Source organism: Trachypithecus francoisi, unplaced genomic scaffold (assembly GCF_009764315.1).
Source record: "Trachypithecus francoisi isolate TF-2019V2 unplaced genomic scaffold, Tfra_2.0 Lachesis_group11, whole genome shotgun sequence".
Classification (NCBI taxonomy): Eukaryota; Metazoa; Chordata; class Mammalia; order Primates; family Cercopithecidae; genus Trachypithecus; species Trachypithecus francoisi.
In genome coordinates this window covers 37,831,697-37,850,115 of record NW_022681456.1, presented here as the reverse complement: position 1 = coordinate 37,850,115, position 18,419 = coordinate 37,831,697, and the positions used below count along the sequence as shown (strand labels likewise).

The following is an 18,419-nucleotide window of genomic DNA, read 5'->3' as shown; positions in this document are numbered from 1 at the left end:
AAAAAAAGTGTGCGGTCGGTTCATATACTAAGGCTAGTCAGAAACCCAGAGGAAGGTCCTGATTACCCAGAACATCCCTCCACTTTTCCTGGGGACCACCCCAGCCCTGGCCAATGGCTTAGGAAAGCAGGATTTTACCAGCTCTGAGGCCTCCCTCACTCAAGCGTTTTGCTTTTGCTCTTTTAGCACCAGATCTTAGACAGTTGGAACTCAGGATTCTTCTTGTCCCTTCTGCTTCCCTAGAGGTCCACCTACGGATGGTCCTGCAGCTGGGCCATCGGCTACAGTTTGTTCCTGATGCCCAGGAGCTATCCTTCAACTTGCACATGAGCTCCGACTCCAGCCATGGCAGCAGCTGCTTCTCACGTGGGAAGCAGGCTCAGTCCACCATGAAGCTGAGCTCTAAGACATCTTCGCTGGTCTTTCTTCCGGGTGTCTAACCCTGCGATCCAGGTATCTGGCTGCTGCTGAATGTCCTGGACCTACCTCTGGATTGTCTCCTAGCACATCCGGTCCAAGGGTAGCCAGATAGGGGATGTCAACTCCTTGGCGTATAATTGTAAACATTTTTATTGCTGTGTTAAAGCGGCTTTTAGGCCTGTATTTGGTAGCATTAGTAAACACATAGAAATTTGCTATAAAACCATATTCTGCATTCATAACATCACCCCCAAATTTGGTGACGAAAGCATGTGGGACTCATCACATTTATGTCCAAGAAAAAATAATACTTCATCATAACAACTTTGACAAAGTTTTATTTTTAAAAAAAAAACCTTATAAATTTAAGGCTACTTTATGTGTTTACATTAGACAGCACTCAGAAAAAAGTGTTAAAGTCATTCCAGAAAACTATCAATTGATAAAACATTTCTTCAATGTGGGAATATCCTATTTTTTGTTTACCTTAAAAGTTTAGTATCTAAAGCCTTAGAATCTATTTGGGAGATAGGGAAATTAGGCAGAATACCTGAAAAAATATATATAGTATAGTATAAACTAGTATAAACTATAGTATAGTTTATAGTATACTACACTACACCATATGTTTATATTATATATATAAATAGTAAGATACTATGTAAGTATATCTTATTCTTTCTTTGAATTTCAATAGGTTTTTGGTGAACAGGTGGTATTTGGTTACATAAATAAGTTATTTAGTGGTGATTTCTGAGATTTTGGTGTGCCTATCACCTGAGCAGTGCACATTGTACCCAATGTGTAGTGTTTTATCCCTCACTCCCTCCCACCCTTTCCCCTGAATCTGTAAAGTCCACTGGATCATTATTATTATTATTTTTTTAAGACGGAGTCTCGCTCTGTCGCCCAGGCTGGAGTGGAATGGCACGATCTTGGCTCACTGCAACCTCCGTCTCCTGGGTTCAAGTGATTCTCCTGCCTCGGCCTCTTGAGTAGCTGGGATGACAGGCGCCCGCCACCATGCCTGACTAATTTTTGTATTTTCAGTAGAGACGGGGTTTCCCCCATGTTGGCCAGGCTGGTCTCGAACTCCTGACCTCAGGTGATCCGCCCGCCTCAGCCTCCCAAAGTGCTGGGATTACAGGTGTAAGCCACCACGCCCAGCCCACACTGGATCATTCTTACGCCTTTGTATCCTCATAGCTTAACTCCCACTATATATACATACATTGACAGAAGAGGTAAGACACAGCAGATCTTTGTGTGTGTGTGTATGTGTGTGTGTGTGTTTTTTTTTTTTTTTGAGACAGTGTCTTGTTCTGTTACCCAGGTTGGAGTGCAGTGGCACGATCTCAGCTCACTGCAATCTCTGCCTTCTGGGTTCAAGAGATTCTCCGGCCTCAGCCTCCCAAGTAGCTGGGATTATGGACGCACTCCACCACATCTGGCTAATTTCTGTATTTTTAGTAGAGATGGGGTTTCGCCATGTTGCCCAGGCTGGTCTTGACCTCAAGTGATCCACCTGCCTTGGCCTCCCAAAGTGTTAGGATTACAGGTGTGAGCCATCGCACCTGGCCAACACAGCAGATCTGATGTGGTTTTACACACCATTTCCTTGGAAGAAGATGCTTCTTTTCTGTTTTGTTTTGTTTGAGACAGAGTTTCACTCTTGCTCAGGCTAGAGTGCAGTGGCGCAATCTCAGCTCACTGCAACCTCTGCCTCCTGGGTTCAAGCAATTCTCCTGTCTCAGCCTCCCGAGTAGCTGGGATTACAAGTGTGTGCCACTATGCCCAGCTAATTTTTGTATTTTTAGTAGAGACGGGGTTTCACCACATTGGCCAGGGTGGTCTTGAACTCCTGACCTCGGGTGATCTGCCCGCCTCGGCCTCCCAACATGCTAGGATTACGTGAGCCACTGCACCCGGCCAAGGACGCTTCTCTTGAACTGAAGTGGCTGTTTCACCCCCAGTGTCAGGTTCCCATGCGCTCCTCTATTAGAGCACTTACCACAGTGGATCCTGTCTATCCGCCTCCTCCATTAGGAATGTGAGCACCTTGACAGCATCTCACCTCTACCTACAGACACTGGGAATAACTAACGCAGAACAGACAGGGCATGGTTTTGAATAAATCTTTGTTTTGACGAAGCCAATCTCCACAGCAGGAGTCCTGCATATGGTATTTCCTATTTTATGTATATAGACACACACACATACATTTATCTGCGTATCATTTTGATAGGTAGCAAGAAAAAGCTCATAAAACAAGTGTTTCATTCACACTACATGACATGCTTTCCTTTCATTATTCCTCTTTGTTATTTTATTTTGCTCCACATATCATATTTAAACTTGTTATGAATCTTCTCTCCCCAAAGTTGTCTACAAGATCAGAAACAATTTAAATTCCATCAGTATGGCCAAATAAATGCATAGTTCATAAATGCCAGTTATAAGTGAAAATGTCTGTTTCTTTTGACAAACTGAAAAAAAGTTCATTTTCATAACTGCTAAAGATTTCTTTCAGCTTCCTCTCATCTGCGTTTCTCTTTATCATTCCTAGGAAAGCACCGAGAACACACCGTCTTTACTCACAGTTACACTGGTCACATACGTAGATTTTTCCTTCTAAAGCTTCAGTTTCTGTAAATTTGGCCAACATTTCAGTAACCAGACATGGCTGAGACGCAATATCTTTTCCACTGCATTGATATCTTTCTGGAAACTCCAATGACAAGTCCCAGAAAGGTTCTATGGTATTGGATTTGTTGTCACATGCAAGACATGTAACCTGCAAATGAGAATGAGTTCCTAAGATTATAATCTTTCCGTCAAAACATTAACTCTTTTCACTAGAGATCATTGCCAGTAAATAAGATTATCTCATGAAAATGCACCATTAGAATTCTGAATAATCTGCCTTATATTCTTCTCAAGAAATCTTTCCTTCCAAAAGACTGTTATCAGAGCCATCATGAATTGGTTGCTTTAACTACTGGTCATTCAAAAACCTCTAAGGGCATTAAATTTAGGCAAAAATCCAAACTGTGGACACACTGAATAGAAACACAGTATGTATATGTATACATAGAAACATACATATGATGTATATTCACATGCATTAAACTTAATGTATTTATGTCATTAGGCTTGAGTTTCCTCACTGTTTCTCCTTCATCTTTTTTTTTTTTGAGATGGAGTCTCGCTCTGTCCCCAGTGCTAGGGTGCAATGGCGCAATCTCGGCTCACTGCAACCTCCAGCTCTCAAGTTCAAGCGATTCTCCTGCCTCAGCCTCCTGAGTAGATGGACTACAGGCGCAGCTATCACAAACCCAGCTAATTTTTCTGTTTTTAGTAAAGACAGACTTTCGCCATGTTGGCCAGGATGGTCTTGAACTCCTGACTTTAGGTGATCCGCTCACCTCAGCCTGCCAAAGTGCTGGGATTACAGGCATGAGTCACCATGCCTGGCCTCTCCACCTTTTGCTGATTTTTCTTCCTAAACCCAAATACTACAACCTCTTAACCCAATCCAATCTTAACCATATTACAAGTAAAATACTATCTTTTCATTATGCAGATTTTGAGACCCTGACAACTGATAATTTCAAAAGACATATGACATAAATAATGATGTCATACTCCTATTTAAAGCAAACATCACATTAAAATCTCCATCCAAACACAGAAAACACGAAAAACATGGAGCTGTTTTAACAACTTACACAGGCAACGTAGCAACCGGAAAGGAAATGAATAGTAACTTCAGTGAAACATTCAGCAGGATTTAATGCCAACAAACACTGCACGTAACTGAAGACAGACTCCATGAACTAACAATTCACATATGATATGAAATATTATAAAGAACCTCTTTCATACAAGCTATAACCCTGGCACCGGCAACGAAATAATGAAGCCAGTTCTAATATAGATTTTAGATTTCACAAATTGACACAAAGAACTCTCCTGGTGTTTATAGTCTAAGGACTCAGTAGTGCCAGGGCCAGACATTTTGAGGATTTTCTCGAATTAAACAAAAACAAAAACAAAAGCAAAAACACACAAAAAGCTATCCCAGTCTGAGTGTAGTGGCTCATGCCTGTAATCCCAGCACTTTGAGAGGCCAAAGCGGGAGGACTGCTTGAGCCCAGGAGTTTGAGACGAGCCTGGGCAACACAGTGAGACCTTGTCTCTATAAAAATAAAAAATAAAAAATAAAAAGGAAAAGCCATTACAGCAACCAATTGTCTTAAATCTCGAGAACCAGTTCCATAAGAGTGTATTAAAGAAAGAGAAGCAAAACGCTGGTACAATAATTTTTATTAATTTTAAAATTCATTTATAATGGAAAAAACAAGCACAGAGCCACTTTCATACTACTGGAAATATATACATATATATAGAAAAGAAAATCACTTTCTGGAAAGAACTTTGTCACCAAGTATCCAAAAGTCTTACTCTGACAAAGTCAACTTCCAGGACTCTGTCATAAGGAAATAAAAAAAATTAATTGATGACATTATAATAACGAAAAAAATTAACAACAGTCAACAATAGGGGAATGGTGAACTAAACTATGGTATAAACATACGATGTGGCCGGGCACGATGGCTCAAGCCTGTAAGCCCAGCACTTTGGGAGGCTGAGGCGGGTGGATCACAAGGTCAGGAGATCGAGACCATCCTGGCTAACACGGTGAAACCCTGTCTCTACTAAAAATACGAAAAAATCAGCCAGGAGTGGTGGCGGGCGCCTGTAGTCCCAGCTACTCGGGAGGCTGAGGCAGGAGAATGGCGTGAACCCGGGAGGCGGAGCTTGCAGTGAACCAAGATCCTACCACTGCACTCCAGCCTGGACAACAGCGTGAGACTCTGTCTCAAAAAAAAAAAAAAATGATGTCAAACAGCAGAAATATACAAAAAAAAAACCACAAAAAATTATGAACATTGAAATGTTTTGAAAAGAATGATGAAAGATTTTTAATTACTGGAAAATCATACAATATTAAATGGGAAAAGCAGGTAAATGCAAAATGACCAATTATGGGAAAAAATATGTATATATGTGCAGGAGAAAAAAAGACTAGAAGAAAATATACCAAAATATTAATAGTTTTACCTATGGATTGTGGGGTTACAGGATTAGAGAATGATTTTTCTTTTCTTCTATATAGATCTCCTATATACATATAGATTTTCTGCAACTACATGTTGCATTCTGTAATAGTGTATTTTAAAACTTTTGTATAAAAAGGAAACGACAGAGAAAGATGGAGAAGTAAAATTGCGTGTTAACACAAGTACAATTCTTATTTGCTAATTAACTCAAAGTCTTTGCATTTCTGAAACACTGAAAAATAAACTTCATAGATATTCCTTAAGAAGAATTACATCTGAAATACTTAAACAACATTCTAGGAAAGTATGCTATAAAAACAAAAGATGGACTTACTACAATGAAAGTTGAACTGAAGAACAGAGGCGGGTGTGCAGGGGGAAGGAAATGACCTAAAAGCCTAATAGCTTCAGTTATAAAAAAAATTTTGTTTAAATCTGTGTGTTATGGGAAAGTAGACAGCCTTATGTCTATTAATATTTCACCAATAAGTCCACTCAGCATATGGCCGGGCATGGTGGCTCAAGCCTGTAATCCCAGCACTTTGGGAGGCCAAGGCGGGTGGATCACGAGGTCAGGAGATCAAGACCATCCTGGCTAACACGGTGAAACCCCGTCTCTACTAAAAATACAAAAAACTCGCCGGGCGAGGTGGCGGGCGCCTGTAGTCCCAGCTACTCAGAGGCTGAGAGGCAGGAGAATGGCGTGAACCCAGGAGGCGGAGCTTGCAGTGAGCCGAGATCGCGCCACTGCACTCCAGCCTGGGCGACATAGTGAGACTCCGTCTCAAGAAAAAAAAAAAAAAAGGTCCACTCAGCATAGAGAACCTTTACTTAGAAGATTCTGGTTTTGTAGTCTACCTTATCATGACAAAGGAAACTTTTGAGCAGTAATTAAAGAAAATCATTTAAAATTATTCTAGATGAAATCACATTTGTTTACCTTAAAATTTCCCTACCGGGCCGGGCGCGGTGGCTCAAGCCTGTAATCCCAGCACTTTGGGAGGCTGAGACGGGCGGATCACGAGGTCAGGAGATCGAGACCATCCTGGCTAACACGGTGAAACTCTGTCTCTACAAAAAAAATACAAAAAACTAGCCGGGCGAGGTGGCAGGCGCCTGTAGTCCCAACTACTCTGGAGGCTGAGGCAGGAGAATGGCGTGAACCCGGCAGGCGGAGCTTGCAGTGAGCTGACATCCGGCCACTGCACTCCAGCCTGGGCGACAGAGCAAGACTCCGTCTCAACAACAACAACAACAAAAAACAAAAAAAACCCAAAACATTTCCCTACCTATTGTTAAAGCTTTCAGACCATGACCCTTTGGTTTTATATGAAGTCCTCCAGGGCCACTCCTTGGTCCCTGAAATTGCTCAAGTATGCACCATTTTCTTTCTTTCTTTCATTTCTTTCTTTCTTTTTTTTTTTTTTGAGACAGAGTCTCGCTCTGTCACCCTGGCTGGAGTGCAATGGCACAGTCTCAGCTCATTGCAACCTCCACCTCCTGGGTTCAAGTGATTCTCCTGACTCAGCCTCCCAAGTAGCTGAGATTACAGGTGTCTGCCACCACACTCAGGAAACTTTTGTATTTTTAGTAGGGACGGGGTTTCACCATGTTAGTCAGGCTGGTCTTGAACTCCTGACTTCAGGTGATCCACCTGCCTTGGCCTTCCAAAGTGCTGGGATTACAGGCGTGAGTCCCCCCCGCCAGGCCATATGCACCATTTCCGTTCCCAGTATAGCAGCATCTTTAAATCCGTTCCCTCTGGGATTAAACCCTCCTCTTCTCAATCCCTCAGATAATGAATGTAATACTGGTAACCTAGAGAGCTCCGTCTCCTGATTTCTCCCTCCCTCCAAAAGCTTTTGATACCATGTATGTAAAACTACTTCCAATGATTCATGAAAGAAGGAATTGTAAATAAGTGAGCTGATTTCTCTGTACATATTTATAAAAACAATCTATTTTGACCTGAAAATGGTACTAGCTTAACACACTAGATGTACATAGAATATGCCTTTTTATAGGCTACACTTTATGAACTCCCAGTGATGAAAATAAGATTTTAAAAAATCCATACCTGACTAAGAAGTTGTCCATGAAAAATGTTATTTACAACATTCAGAACTTGTTTGATGAGTTTCCTTTGAGAAGTGGGGATAAGAGCTGGTAAACTGGTACCGGTTGTCTCTAATTCATGTTGTATTTTACCTAAAAGTTCACAAAGAAATTCCTGAGCATCTTGTTGGGCGTAACCACGAAAGGCAGGAATGAGTCTCCACACTGAGTGTAGCATAGCAAATGGTGAGACCAAAGCCCACTTTCCAGACCACATGACTTGGAACAAAGTATGCAATTCATGACAAAGAGAAAGGTACTGTGAAGTTGGCTCCCTTGGCTGAATAAGTTCCATCTTTCTACTTTTTGATGCTCCACCACTTAGTCCTGATGACAGACTTGATTGTCTGGAGCGAACAAAACCTGTATCTTTTTCTTGACATTCATTCATTTGATATACTACTGTATCTGTGACTGGTGGATGCTTACAGGAAGATCTTTTCTTCTCACTAGCAGTCACAGCCAGCCATTGGTTCAGATCAAGCTTTAAAAAACATTGTCGAAAAATAAGTAAATGACTCAACACCTGAAGAACAGAATTCATATAGCAAGTATTCCCCAAATTTCTCAATCCTGTTACACCAGGAGTTACTATTGGCCTTCGTTTAACTGAGGAGTCACTGATTTTTTGAGATCTTTCATCTTCTGAGGTAGAAAGGACTTTATCTTTTGCTGTTGATGCTGGCATTTGTGCTGGCACCTGAACAGGAACTATTTCTATTATGGTCGACTGAGCGAGCCCTTGTAAATGTAAACTCTTTCTTGGAGGCATACTTTCCAATTCTGCTTTAACTTGATACTCTAATTCTTGCCGTCTTCGCTTTACTTCTCTTTTTACTACTAATTTTTCCTGAAATTGTTCTTCTTGCTTTTTTCTTCCAATGGGTGATTGTTCAAACCACGTTCGAAAGATTTTACCCATTAATATCCTTCTCCTGTGCCAAAGAGCAGTATACATTTGATCTCCATTTTGAAGCAGAGATTGGGCACCGTCATATAAGAAATAAGAATCATCACTTGTACCCATGGACCGTAAAACCATTCCACTACGAGTTGTGCAGTGATAATTTTGATTTTTGATTGCACTTAACGTACTCCGTAGTAACTTCAGGTCTCCAGTTGCATTATCATTCAGAACATAATCATCACAAAGGTAACAAAAAACATACATCTCATTCACCTCCAATGCAACAGGATGACTGCTTTCTTGAAAGTGCTTGAGTGCATGCTCTTCAATATATCTTCCACAGGCAACATGGGAGCAGCTAAGGCAAGCCCAAATGGACTCGGTCGTGTTGCAGTCCACACAGTGCCATTTCTGAGGGTTGAGGCTGGAATGGTCTGGAGCAAGCTGCAGCTGCCCAACATGTTTGCACTTATCCATTGCTAGCATTTATTTAGTCTAGCTGAGAAACGCATAATCCAAACAAGTCTCTGTTCACAACACCTGAAGCATCTGAAAACTAAACAGAACAATGTCGAGTATTAATAAAAACAAGATGCTAATATTTTTCATATTTTTCCCAAGCATAATAAAAGTTTGTGTCCTTTGCTCCCAATTTCCAGGCTGGTATAATACCACTGGCAGTTCTCACATTTCCCTTGCTCTAGACTTCCCTAATCTCACATCCACCTTGCTCTGAAAGCACAGACACTTCACTTTCTCTAATGAGTCACCTTTAACTTTTGTTTTTAACTTTCTGCCACCATCTAGTGGTGAAAAATGGGTAGTAATCACTTTCCACTGAAATAGCTTAAGATCCTTTTTACCCAGTAGTCTGAGGGCAGTTTCCAAAACATTTCTTTTTCGTTTTGTTTTGTTTTGAGACAGAGTCTTGCTCTGTGGCCCAGGATAGAGTGCAGTGGTGCAATCTCAGCTCACTGCAACCTCTGCCTCCTGGGTTCACATGATTATTGTGTCTTGGCCTCCAAGTAGCTGGGATTATAGGCATGCACCACCACGTACAGCTAATTTGTTTTTCGTATTTTTACTAGAGACAGGGTTTCGTCATGTTGCCCAGGCTGGTCTTGAACTCCTGAGCTCAGGTCATCTATCCACCCTGGCCTCCCAAACTACTGGGATTGCAGGCATGAACCACTGTGTCTGGCCCCTTTTCTTAAAGACTGGGGTTGGCAAGACCCAAATATATCTCACTAATATTTATAAACATTCTGAGCCCTATGCAGAGTTAATAAAGCATAATCAAATAAGAAAGGCTGAGTTTTAAGGCAGAAAAACGTAGGTTTGAATTGTACCTTTGCCACACACTGTTAAATGTATGATTTTGAGCAAATGTTTTAACTTCTCTAAATCATACCAACTTCAATTGAATTGTTGAAGAACTGAGAGATAATATTTATCTGACACACGGTAAATGCTCAGTAAATGGTAGTTTTAATTGTAGCTACAGTGAACAAATTACCCTATTTAAATAAATAATATTAGATATTATATTTAATTACCATTAAACTTATTTTTTTCCATTGGGTAAATCAATAATTGCCTTTAATTCATAGCTCTATAACATACTCTGAGGCTGAACAGACTTGACAGGTGGCTTTAGGGAAAGACAGAAGAGGAGAAAGTGCTTTTGTATTTGAATATTCTCAGGAACATACAAGGAAATAAAGAGAAAAAAAAGAATATGAAGTGGGTAGCAATAAGCTTTTATTACATTCTAGCAGGCCTAAGCCTATCTGAAATTATAAGCTTATTTTAAAAAAAAAAGCTTACGTGATTTTTGACACAGAACTTGTTCCTTTATCAGTTAAAGTCAGGAACACTTCTCTAAGTTATTTACATGTAATGAACAGAAATCTTATTTAAAAAGTCGTGATCACAAAACATCTTTTTCATTGATTTAATACAAATCAAAGACAAATTTCAGGGTTTGGGTGGAGACCTAGTTACAGAACACTAAAAACACCCTATGTATCATGACCAAGGCATTAAATTTTTAGGGCAGTTGAAACTGTGAATTTCAATGGTACCTGCAAGTGCCACCTCCAGGCCTCAGGAAAACTGCAAAAGCAGTTGATTTTTGGTTCCTTCCCACCTCTTTTTGTAAAATCTCATAATCGTTCCTTAATTTTTAGGTAGCAGGTACTGACCAGTCCCAACTCTCACATGTTCACGTTTCTTTCTTTTTTTTTTTTTCTTTTTCTCTTTTTTTTTTTTTTCTTTTGAGACAGGGTCTTGTTATGTCACCTAGGCTGGACTGCAGTGGTGCAGTCTCAGCTCACTGCAACCTCCACCTCCTAGGTTCAAGCGATTCTCCCACCTCAGCATCCCCGGTAGCTGAGACCACAGGCATGTGCCATTACGCCTGGCTAATTTTTGCATTTTGCAACATAGTTTCACCATGTTGCCCAGGTTGGAACTCCTGGCCTCAAGTGATCCACCCTCCTCAACCTCCCAAAGTGCTAGGATTACAGGCATGAGCCACCGTGTCCGGCCCCTATGTTCACACATGTTTTAAGTGCACATTTTAAATTTACTTCTCTCTCTCAAAATTTCCAGAGGTTTAAAATCTGGTCAAATATGCTATTTTATTAGAACACCTAGGATTTGACAATAGTTGCTAATGGCAAAATTGAGACATCAGTGATTAATATATTCCACTATCCCATACCTTTCTGTACTGAGGCAAGAAACCTTGGAGTCATCCTTGACTCTCTCTCTCTAAATCTATCCTTCAGGAAAAATGGTTGACTCTACCTTCAAAATATACTGAGAATCTAACTTACTTAGTGCCTCTACTGCCATCAACCTGATCCAATCCACAATCAAGTCCTATCTGGATTACTGCAGTAAGGCTCCCAGATGGTCTCTCCACTTCTGTCCTTACTGCCACCAATGGTCTACTCTCAACACACAGTAGCACGGTCTGCATCTAGACCTAAACAACCACTTTAGGGGATCCTTGCTGTAGCCCTCCTCCATTAATGTGTAGTCAGCAAGGCCAAGGACATGTGGCCACCTGAAGTCTGCATACACCAGCAACTCCCCTTCTAGAGCCACTTGCTGGTACCTGGGACTCAGAGAATTACTTGCCCCAATCATCCCCAAGCTTGCTTCTAGGGCCTATGAGCAACATAGAGCCACTGACGAAATCTGTAGAGGAGAATGATACGATCAGATCTGTGGGTTACAGAGGGATCTGAATTACAAAGAGCTCTGGAGAAGGGACGAGTGATTAAGAGAGACTAACAGTCCAGAAATTATAAGGAAATTAAAGCTGCAGGAGTATAGCAGTTTTGAAGAAGGGGCAGAGGTAGAATTAGTGCTTAACAAACATTGGTTGAGAGAACTTACTCAATTTGGAGTTTAAGGGAAGAATCTAGGGCTCTGTATTACCTTTTATTCAAAATGGATAAAATAAAGAAGGCAGAGAAAATTTAGTTAAACATGTTTCTGGTAAATCATAGAAAATAATTTTTATTTTATTTTTTGAGACAAAGTCTCACTCTGTTGCCCAGGCTGGAATGCAGTGGCGCTATCTTGGCTCACTGCAATCTCCACCTCCCGGGTTCAAGCGATTCTCCTGCCTCAGCCTCCCGAGTAGCTGAGATTACAGGCACACGTCACCATGCCCAGCTAATTTTTGTATTTTTAGTAGAGACGGGGTTTCACCACGTTGGTCAGGCTGGTCTTGAGCTCCTGACCTCATGATCTGCCTGCCTTGGCCTCCCAAAGTGCTGGGATTACAGGCGTGAGCCACCATGCCAGGCCAAAAATAATTATTAGTTCAACATCCTTGCAGAGATGAAGAAGGAAATGCCAGCATTTACTCTCAAAAAAGATCATTTCATTCCAAAATTTTAAAGACGTAGAATGAGTTAACACCTTCAGAAAAGGCTCAATAGAAAAAAGTCTGGTGATAATACATACATTTATTCTGAGGTTATCTCTGGGTAATGGGACTGCAAATTCTGTACTTTCTTTATTAATCTATACTTTCAAAATTGTAAAAATAACATGTTTTAAAGAAAAACAACTCAGATAGTGTTATGTATGTGTTAAATTGTACACTAGCCTCTTTACTCCTTTCTCTACTCTGCAAATAAATTCCCTTGAATACAAAAAAAGTGCTTGTTTCATTGAAGCTGTTGCTAAAAAATCTATTTAGATAATAACAAAGTACTTGACCTTCAAAAGAAGTGGCATCTATAATTAAACACATCATTCTATTTATACAAAATTGTGAAAAGGGTGAAATCTTGATTAGATGTCATCTGAGAGACATTACGGTAGAAGAGAGGTATTACAGTAAAACGGTTAGCAAGCACACCCTGGAATCTAAATACCCGAGTTTAACACTTGACAGGATTTACTACGTGACCATAAACTATGTGCTAGATACCTCAGTTTTCTTATCTGTAAAATAACAGTGGTAATAATACCAATAGGGTTGTTGAGGGAATTAACTTAGAACAACTCCTGGCACTTAATAATATGGCATCTTATAATAATAAGATGTATGTCAGTACGTCTTAGCTTCCAATAGTAATAATAATAAATTATTATTATAAATGGTAGTTTCCTTCTAGTTGATCACTTTTAGCCAGGAATTCCTTCTTCTCAGCCAAATGTGTACTAAGACCAACCAAGGTGCTAAGAGATAATCAAGATGTTAGCTAAGAACTAAGGTCTGACCTCTCCCAGGGGTATTTGCATTTTAAAAGGGGGTCTCTCAAAGATAAGACCTTTTTAAAAATAGAAAGACATGAAACCAGCATAGTGGAATGACAGATCACGAGATTAATATTTTAGGGCAGGGGGCCCACTTACCCTGTCTACTTACGAAAGAAATCAGTAGGGGGTGGACAACAGAGGCAACGGCACGGAGGAAAGCAGGAACTGCAGAGCTAGGCTGCTGTCCCCAGAGATCTCCAGTTTGCGCTCCTGCCTGGAGCTGAAGCTCAGACAGTTACTAGGGTATCCCCAAAGGGGCCTCACCACACAAAGATCTAAGAGCTTGGATGAAAGAAAGGAGGATGGTAGTATTTTCTTGACACTTTCTATATTCCTCTACTGGGTTCAGAGCACCTCTTTTCATTTGCTAATCCACCGCTGTGAACTATGCATTAGCTCTGGCATCAGCAGATTGGATGTATGATTTTTGGCAGCATATTCGTTTTAAAGAGGTATTACCTGACAAAACATTTTTATATCCCTCATGCAGATTCTGTCAAAATATTACCTGCACCAATATAAGAGCACCGTACAAATAGCATGCTTGGAATGAAATCTATAAGGATTAAAACTATCTATCTGTGCTATCATTCTCATGCATTTAAAAACTGTTTCACACTTGAAATTCAAGTTAGTAGCTATCAAATGGCTTCTTTTTCTGCTTTTTATTTTTCCACCAGTGTGACTTGTCAATGAAATGGCTTTTTAAACACCAAGTATATTATTTTCATTTTTTTTTTTTGAGACGGAGTCTCGCTCTGTCACCCAGGCTGGAGTGCAGTGGCCGGATTTCAGCTCACTGCAAGCTCCGCCTCCTGGGTTCACGCCATTCTCCTGCCTCAGCCTCCCGAGTAGCTGGGACTACAGGCGCCCACCTCGTCGCCCGGCTAGTTTTTTGTATTTTTTAGTAGAGACGGGGTTTCACCGTGTTAGCCAGGATGGTCTCGATCTCCTGACCTCGTGATCCGCCCATCTCGGCCTCCCATAGTGCTGGGATTACAGGCTTGAGCCACCGCGCCTGGCACTATTTTCATTTTTAAAGACAGATGTATTTACAAATATTCTAAAAGCTTTTTATCATTCTTCAGCGCAAAAAGACAATAAAAAATTTAATTTGTTCAAAGAAAGCCATTCAAGCTCTTCATACTTTTCATACCTATGACTGAGCATGCATTTTAAAAATTCCCTTCAGCAAATCTCTAAAGTTAAATAACTATATTTGACTTATTGAAAACTAATTTTATGTAGAATTATTATATCATTGAAGCATTTATTAAACAAAAAGATAAAATGATTAGGAGAGAAACAGATGATCTTCTAAACAGTTTTTAATCAATGGTTTATATCAAACTCCAAAATAAAATAAGATCATAGGTAACATATTTAACTTGTTACAGTTTGACAGCATAAAACTGCTTATACTCACCACAGTGAGGACTCTCTGAAATTAATTTCTATTTACTCAAATTATAGCCGTTTGTAACCTACAACCCAGAGTTTAGCATGTAGTATAATATCTTCCCGTTGTATTTTTGTAGCTCTTCAAACCTCTTCTGATAACGAACTCATCCTACAGAGGTTTCAGCAGAGGTCTGATCATCAGTTCTAGACAGTTGACTACCCAGACTTTATCCTTAGCCCTGACCTTTCTGAACCAGTCTCAGGCAAAACCCAAAGTCAGCTTACCTATGCATCTTACCTTCCCAAATTAACTTTTTATCGGGTATTTTTCTCTAACAGATACTATATTATCATTCTAGGACCTAGGCTAGAAATCTTAAGAATTTTCTTTACTCTTCCCTTCCATCTGTTTTTTTTTTTTTGACTGAAGTTTCACTCTTTTTGCCAAGGCTGAAGCGTAATGGCATGATCTTGGCTCACTGCAACCTCTGCCTCCCGGGGTCAAGTGATTCTCTGCCTCAGCCTCCCAAGTAGCTGGGATTACAGGCACACGCCACCACGCAATGCGAATTTTGTATTTTTAGTACAGATGGGGTTTCACTATGTTGGCCAGGCTGGTCTCGAACTCCTCACCCAGGTCATCCGCCCACCCTCTGCCTCCCAAAGTGCTGGGATTACAGGCATGAGCCACCAAACCCTGCTCTCCCTCCCATCTTTTCTACTCCTATATACTTAGGGTTATTGTTCCCTAAGTCTCTATTACTTTTCATTTCCACAGCTATCACTCTCATGGATTTTATTATATTGTTCCTGGAGCACAATATTTTGGTAGCCTCCAAACTGGTCTCTCATCATCTGGGCTCTCTCCTCCATACTATCCCACCAAATTAACCTTCAAGTTTGCTCTGAGCCTTTAACTCTTTTTTGGTGAAAAAATTGTAATTTTAACTTCCTCATTATGAAAGTAAAATATATTAATTACAGAAAAATTGGGAAAGAGTGGCGCAGGCCATGCAGGAGAGGGACGGCCCGGACCCTGATCGCATAAGGCTGCTCCTGAGCAAGGCTCAGAGCCCTCTGGATGTTGACAAGGCCACTTCCAAGGCCTGTGCAGCAGGTGGCACTGGTGGACTCTCCTGTATCGCTGAAATAATCTATGCTATTTTGCTTTGCATTTGGTTGATCATATATATGCAGACAACTATTGGAGGGGATTCACGGTGAGGTCTGGGGAGTGTTACTCATTCTGTAATAGTACTGCCCACCCCCACTCCAAATCCTGGAAAATGGGGCAATACCCATGAGCTGGAAAGACAGAAGAGAGATCTTACCACATTACCCTCGGAAAACTTGGCCCTGGGCCTGTCCCTACAATATGGGTTAATGTGGTATCCCCCTAAAGGCAAAAATTCTATGCAAAATTTGTCATGGTTGGCCGGGCGCGGTGGCTCAAGCCTGTAATCCCAGCACTTTGGGAGGCCGAGACGGGCGAATCACAAGGTCAGGAGATCGAGACCATCCTGGCTAACACGGTGTGAAACCCCGTCTTACTAAAGAATACAAAAAACTAGCCGGGCGAGGTGGCGGGCGCCTGTAGTCCCAGCTACTCGGGAGGCTGAGGCAGGAGAATGGCGTAAACCCTGGAGGCGGAGCTTGCAGTGAGCTGAGATCCGGCCATTGCACTCCAGCCCGGGCGACAGAGCGAGACTCCGTCTCAAAAAAAAAAAAAAAAAAAAATTTGTCATGGTTAAGCTCCCAACTTATTTCTTATTTTGGGGATATATAAATGGTGAAAAAATGATGTAAATGATGGGAGGTTAATTCTATGAAAAGATTTGAGTTTGTGGGACACAGTAAAACGACAAGGATGTTAAATTTGGTGCCCTATACAAAAATGTAAGTAAAGTACTGAAATTAGAAATAAGGAAAATTGTTGTACATAGTTATATAATCAATGTTAAAGTATAACCTTACACTTATAAGAAACTGCTGTGCCAGTTCAAAGCCTATAACCAATTGTGCTGCTATAATTGTCCCCATGACTTTTTCCTCAAGACCACACAATGGTCCCGTCTAGCACCTGTAACCGCAAGAGCCACCAAGTCTGATATAAGACTTTGTTATATTAACCATTAAGCTTGCTTATCTAGTTCCATAGAAAGAAAATCAGGATTCCTCAAAAGGGTAACCAAGGAAAGAAGAACAAACTGACCATCCATGAAGAGAACTGTTCTTGATAAACTTCTGAGAATATCCTGATAATCTATATATAATGATGTAATCGCCTGATGCTCTGCTGATTGACAATTGTTCTATATATAATTATGTAATCGCCTGATGCTCTACTGATTGACAATTGTTCTATAAAATACTATATAAGCCTATAGTAAAAATCATTCAGGGCTGTCAGCCCTTTGCTGGGCTGCAGTCTTGTCTGTGTCCTCTTGCATGTTGTGTCTGGTGTCTTTATTGTCTCTCGCCACCTTGCCTCTCCCCTTTGGGGTACCCTGACCACGCCAGGGCTGGACCCCGGCAAAAGAGAAGAAAAAAAAATTTCACCTGATCTCACCATACAGAAGTAGCAATTTAAAAAATGTTTTCTCGGCCGGGCGAGGTGGCTCAAGCCTGTAATCCCAGCACTTTGGGAGGCCAAGACGGGCGGATCACGAGGTCAGGAGATCGAGACCATCCTGGCTAACACGGTGAAAACGTCTCTACTAAAAATACAAAAAACTAGCCGGGTGAGGTGGCGGGCGCCTGTTGTCCCAGCTACTCGGGAGGCTGAGGCAGGAGAATGGCGTGAACCTGGGAGGCGGAGCTTGCAGTGAGCTGAGATCCGGCCACAGCACTCCAGCCTGGGTGACAGAGCGAGACAAAAAAAAAATGTTTTCTCTTTTTAAAATTCTAGTAAAATACACATAACAAAATGTATCTTCACCACTTTTAACTGTACAGTGTAGTAGTGTTACATACATTTACTTTGTTGCACAACCATCCATTCCATAACTCTTTGCATCTTGCAAAACTTAAACTCTGTGCCTAATAGGCACAATAATAACCCATTCTCTGCTCCCCTCAGCTTGTGTGAACCTTTAACTCTTGTACTTAAAATCCTCCAATGGTTCCCTGTAGTTCAATAATGCAGAGGCTTTTGAACTTTGAGACTCAAAAATTTTACCTCATACCCCAGTAAATGGGTGTACACACATAACACACACACTCTGGAACAAATGCTTTACAAACAATCCTTAAAAGAATAACGTGCTGGGTGCGGTGGCTCATGCCTGTAATCCCGGCACTTTGGGAGGCCAAGGTAGGCAGATCATGAGGTCAGGAGATCGAGACCATCCTTGCTAACATGGTGAAACCCCATCTCTACTAAAAATACAAAAAATTAGCCGGTGTGGTGGCGGGCACCTGTAGTCCCAGCTACTTGGGAGGCTGAGGCAGGAGAATGGCGTGACCCTGGGAGGCAGAGCTGGCAATGAGCCGAGATCATGCCACTGAACTTTAGCCTGGGCAACAGGGCAAGACTCTGTCTCAAAACAAACAAAAAGAATAATGTATTCTGGGCCAGGCGTGGTTGCTCATGCCTGTAATCTCAGCACTTTGGGAGGCCAAGGCGGGTAGATCATTTGAGGTCAGGAGTTCAAGACCAGCCTGGC

At 41.2% G+C, this 18,419-nt stretch overlaps 1 protein-coding gene across 4 annotated transcripts in view; it reads right to left on the bottom strand.

Annotated features, from left to right (window-relative positions):
- Nucleotides 1–18,419, bottom strand: part of USP44 (ubiquitin specific peptidase 44) — a 40,322-nt gene that overhangs the window by 9,798 nt on the left and 12,105 nt on the right. For all 4 annotated transcript variants that reach the window (XM_033220995.1, XM_033220993.1, XM_033220996.1 and 1 more), the window contains exons 2-3: nt 7,621–9,121; nt 3,019–3,214 (exon numbers count right to left, since the gene is read on the bottom strand). In XM_033220995.1, coding sequence (XP_033076886.1) covers nt 3,019–3,214; nt 7,621–9,051 — 1,627 coding nt within the window. In that variant the 5' untranslated portion in view covers nt 9,052–9,121. The remainder of the gene's footprint in view (nt 1–3,018; nt 3,215–7,620; nt 9,122–18,419) is intronic.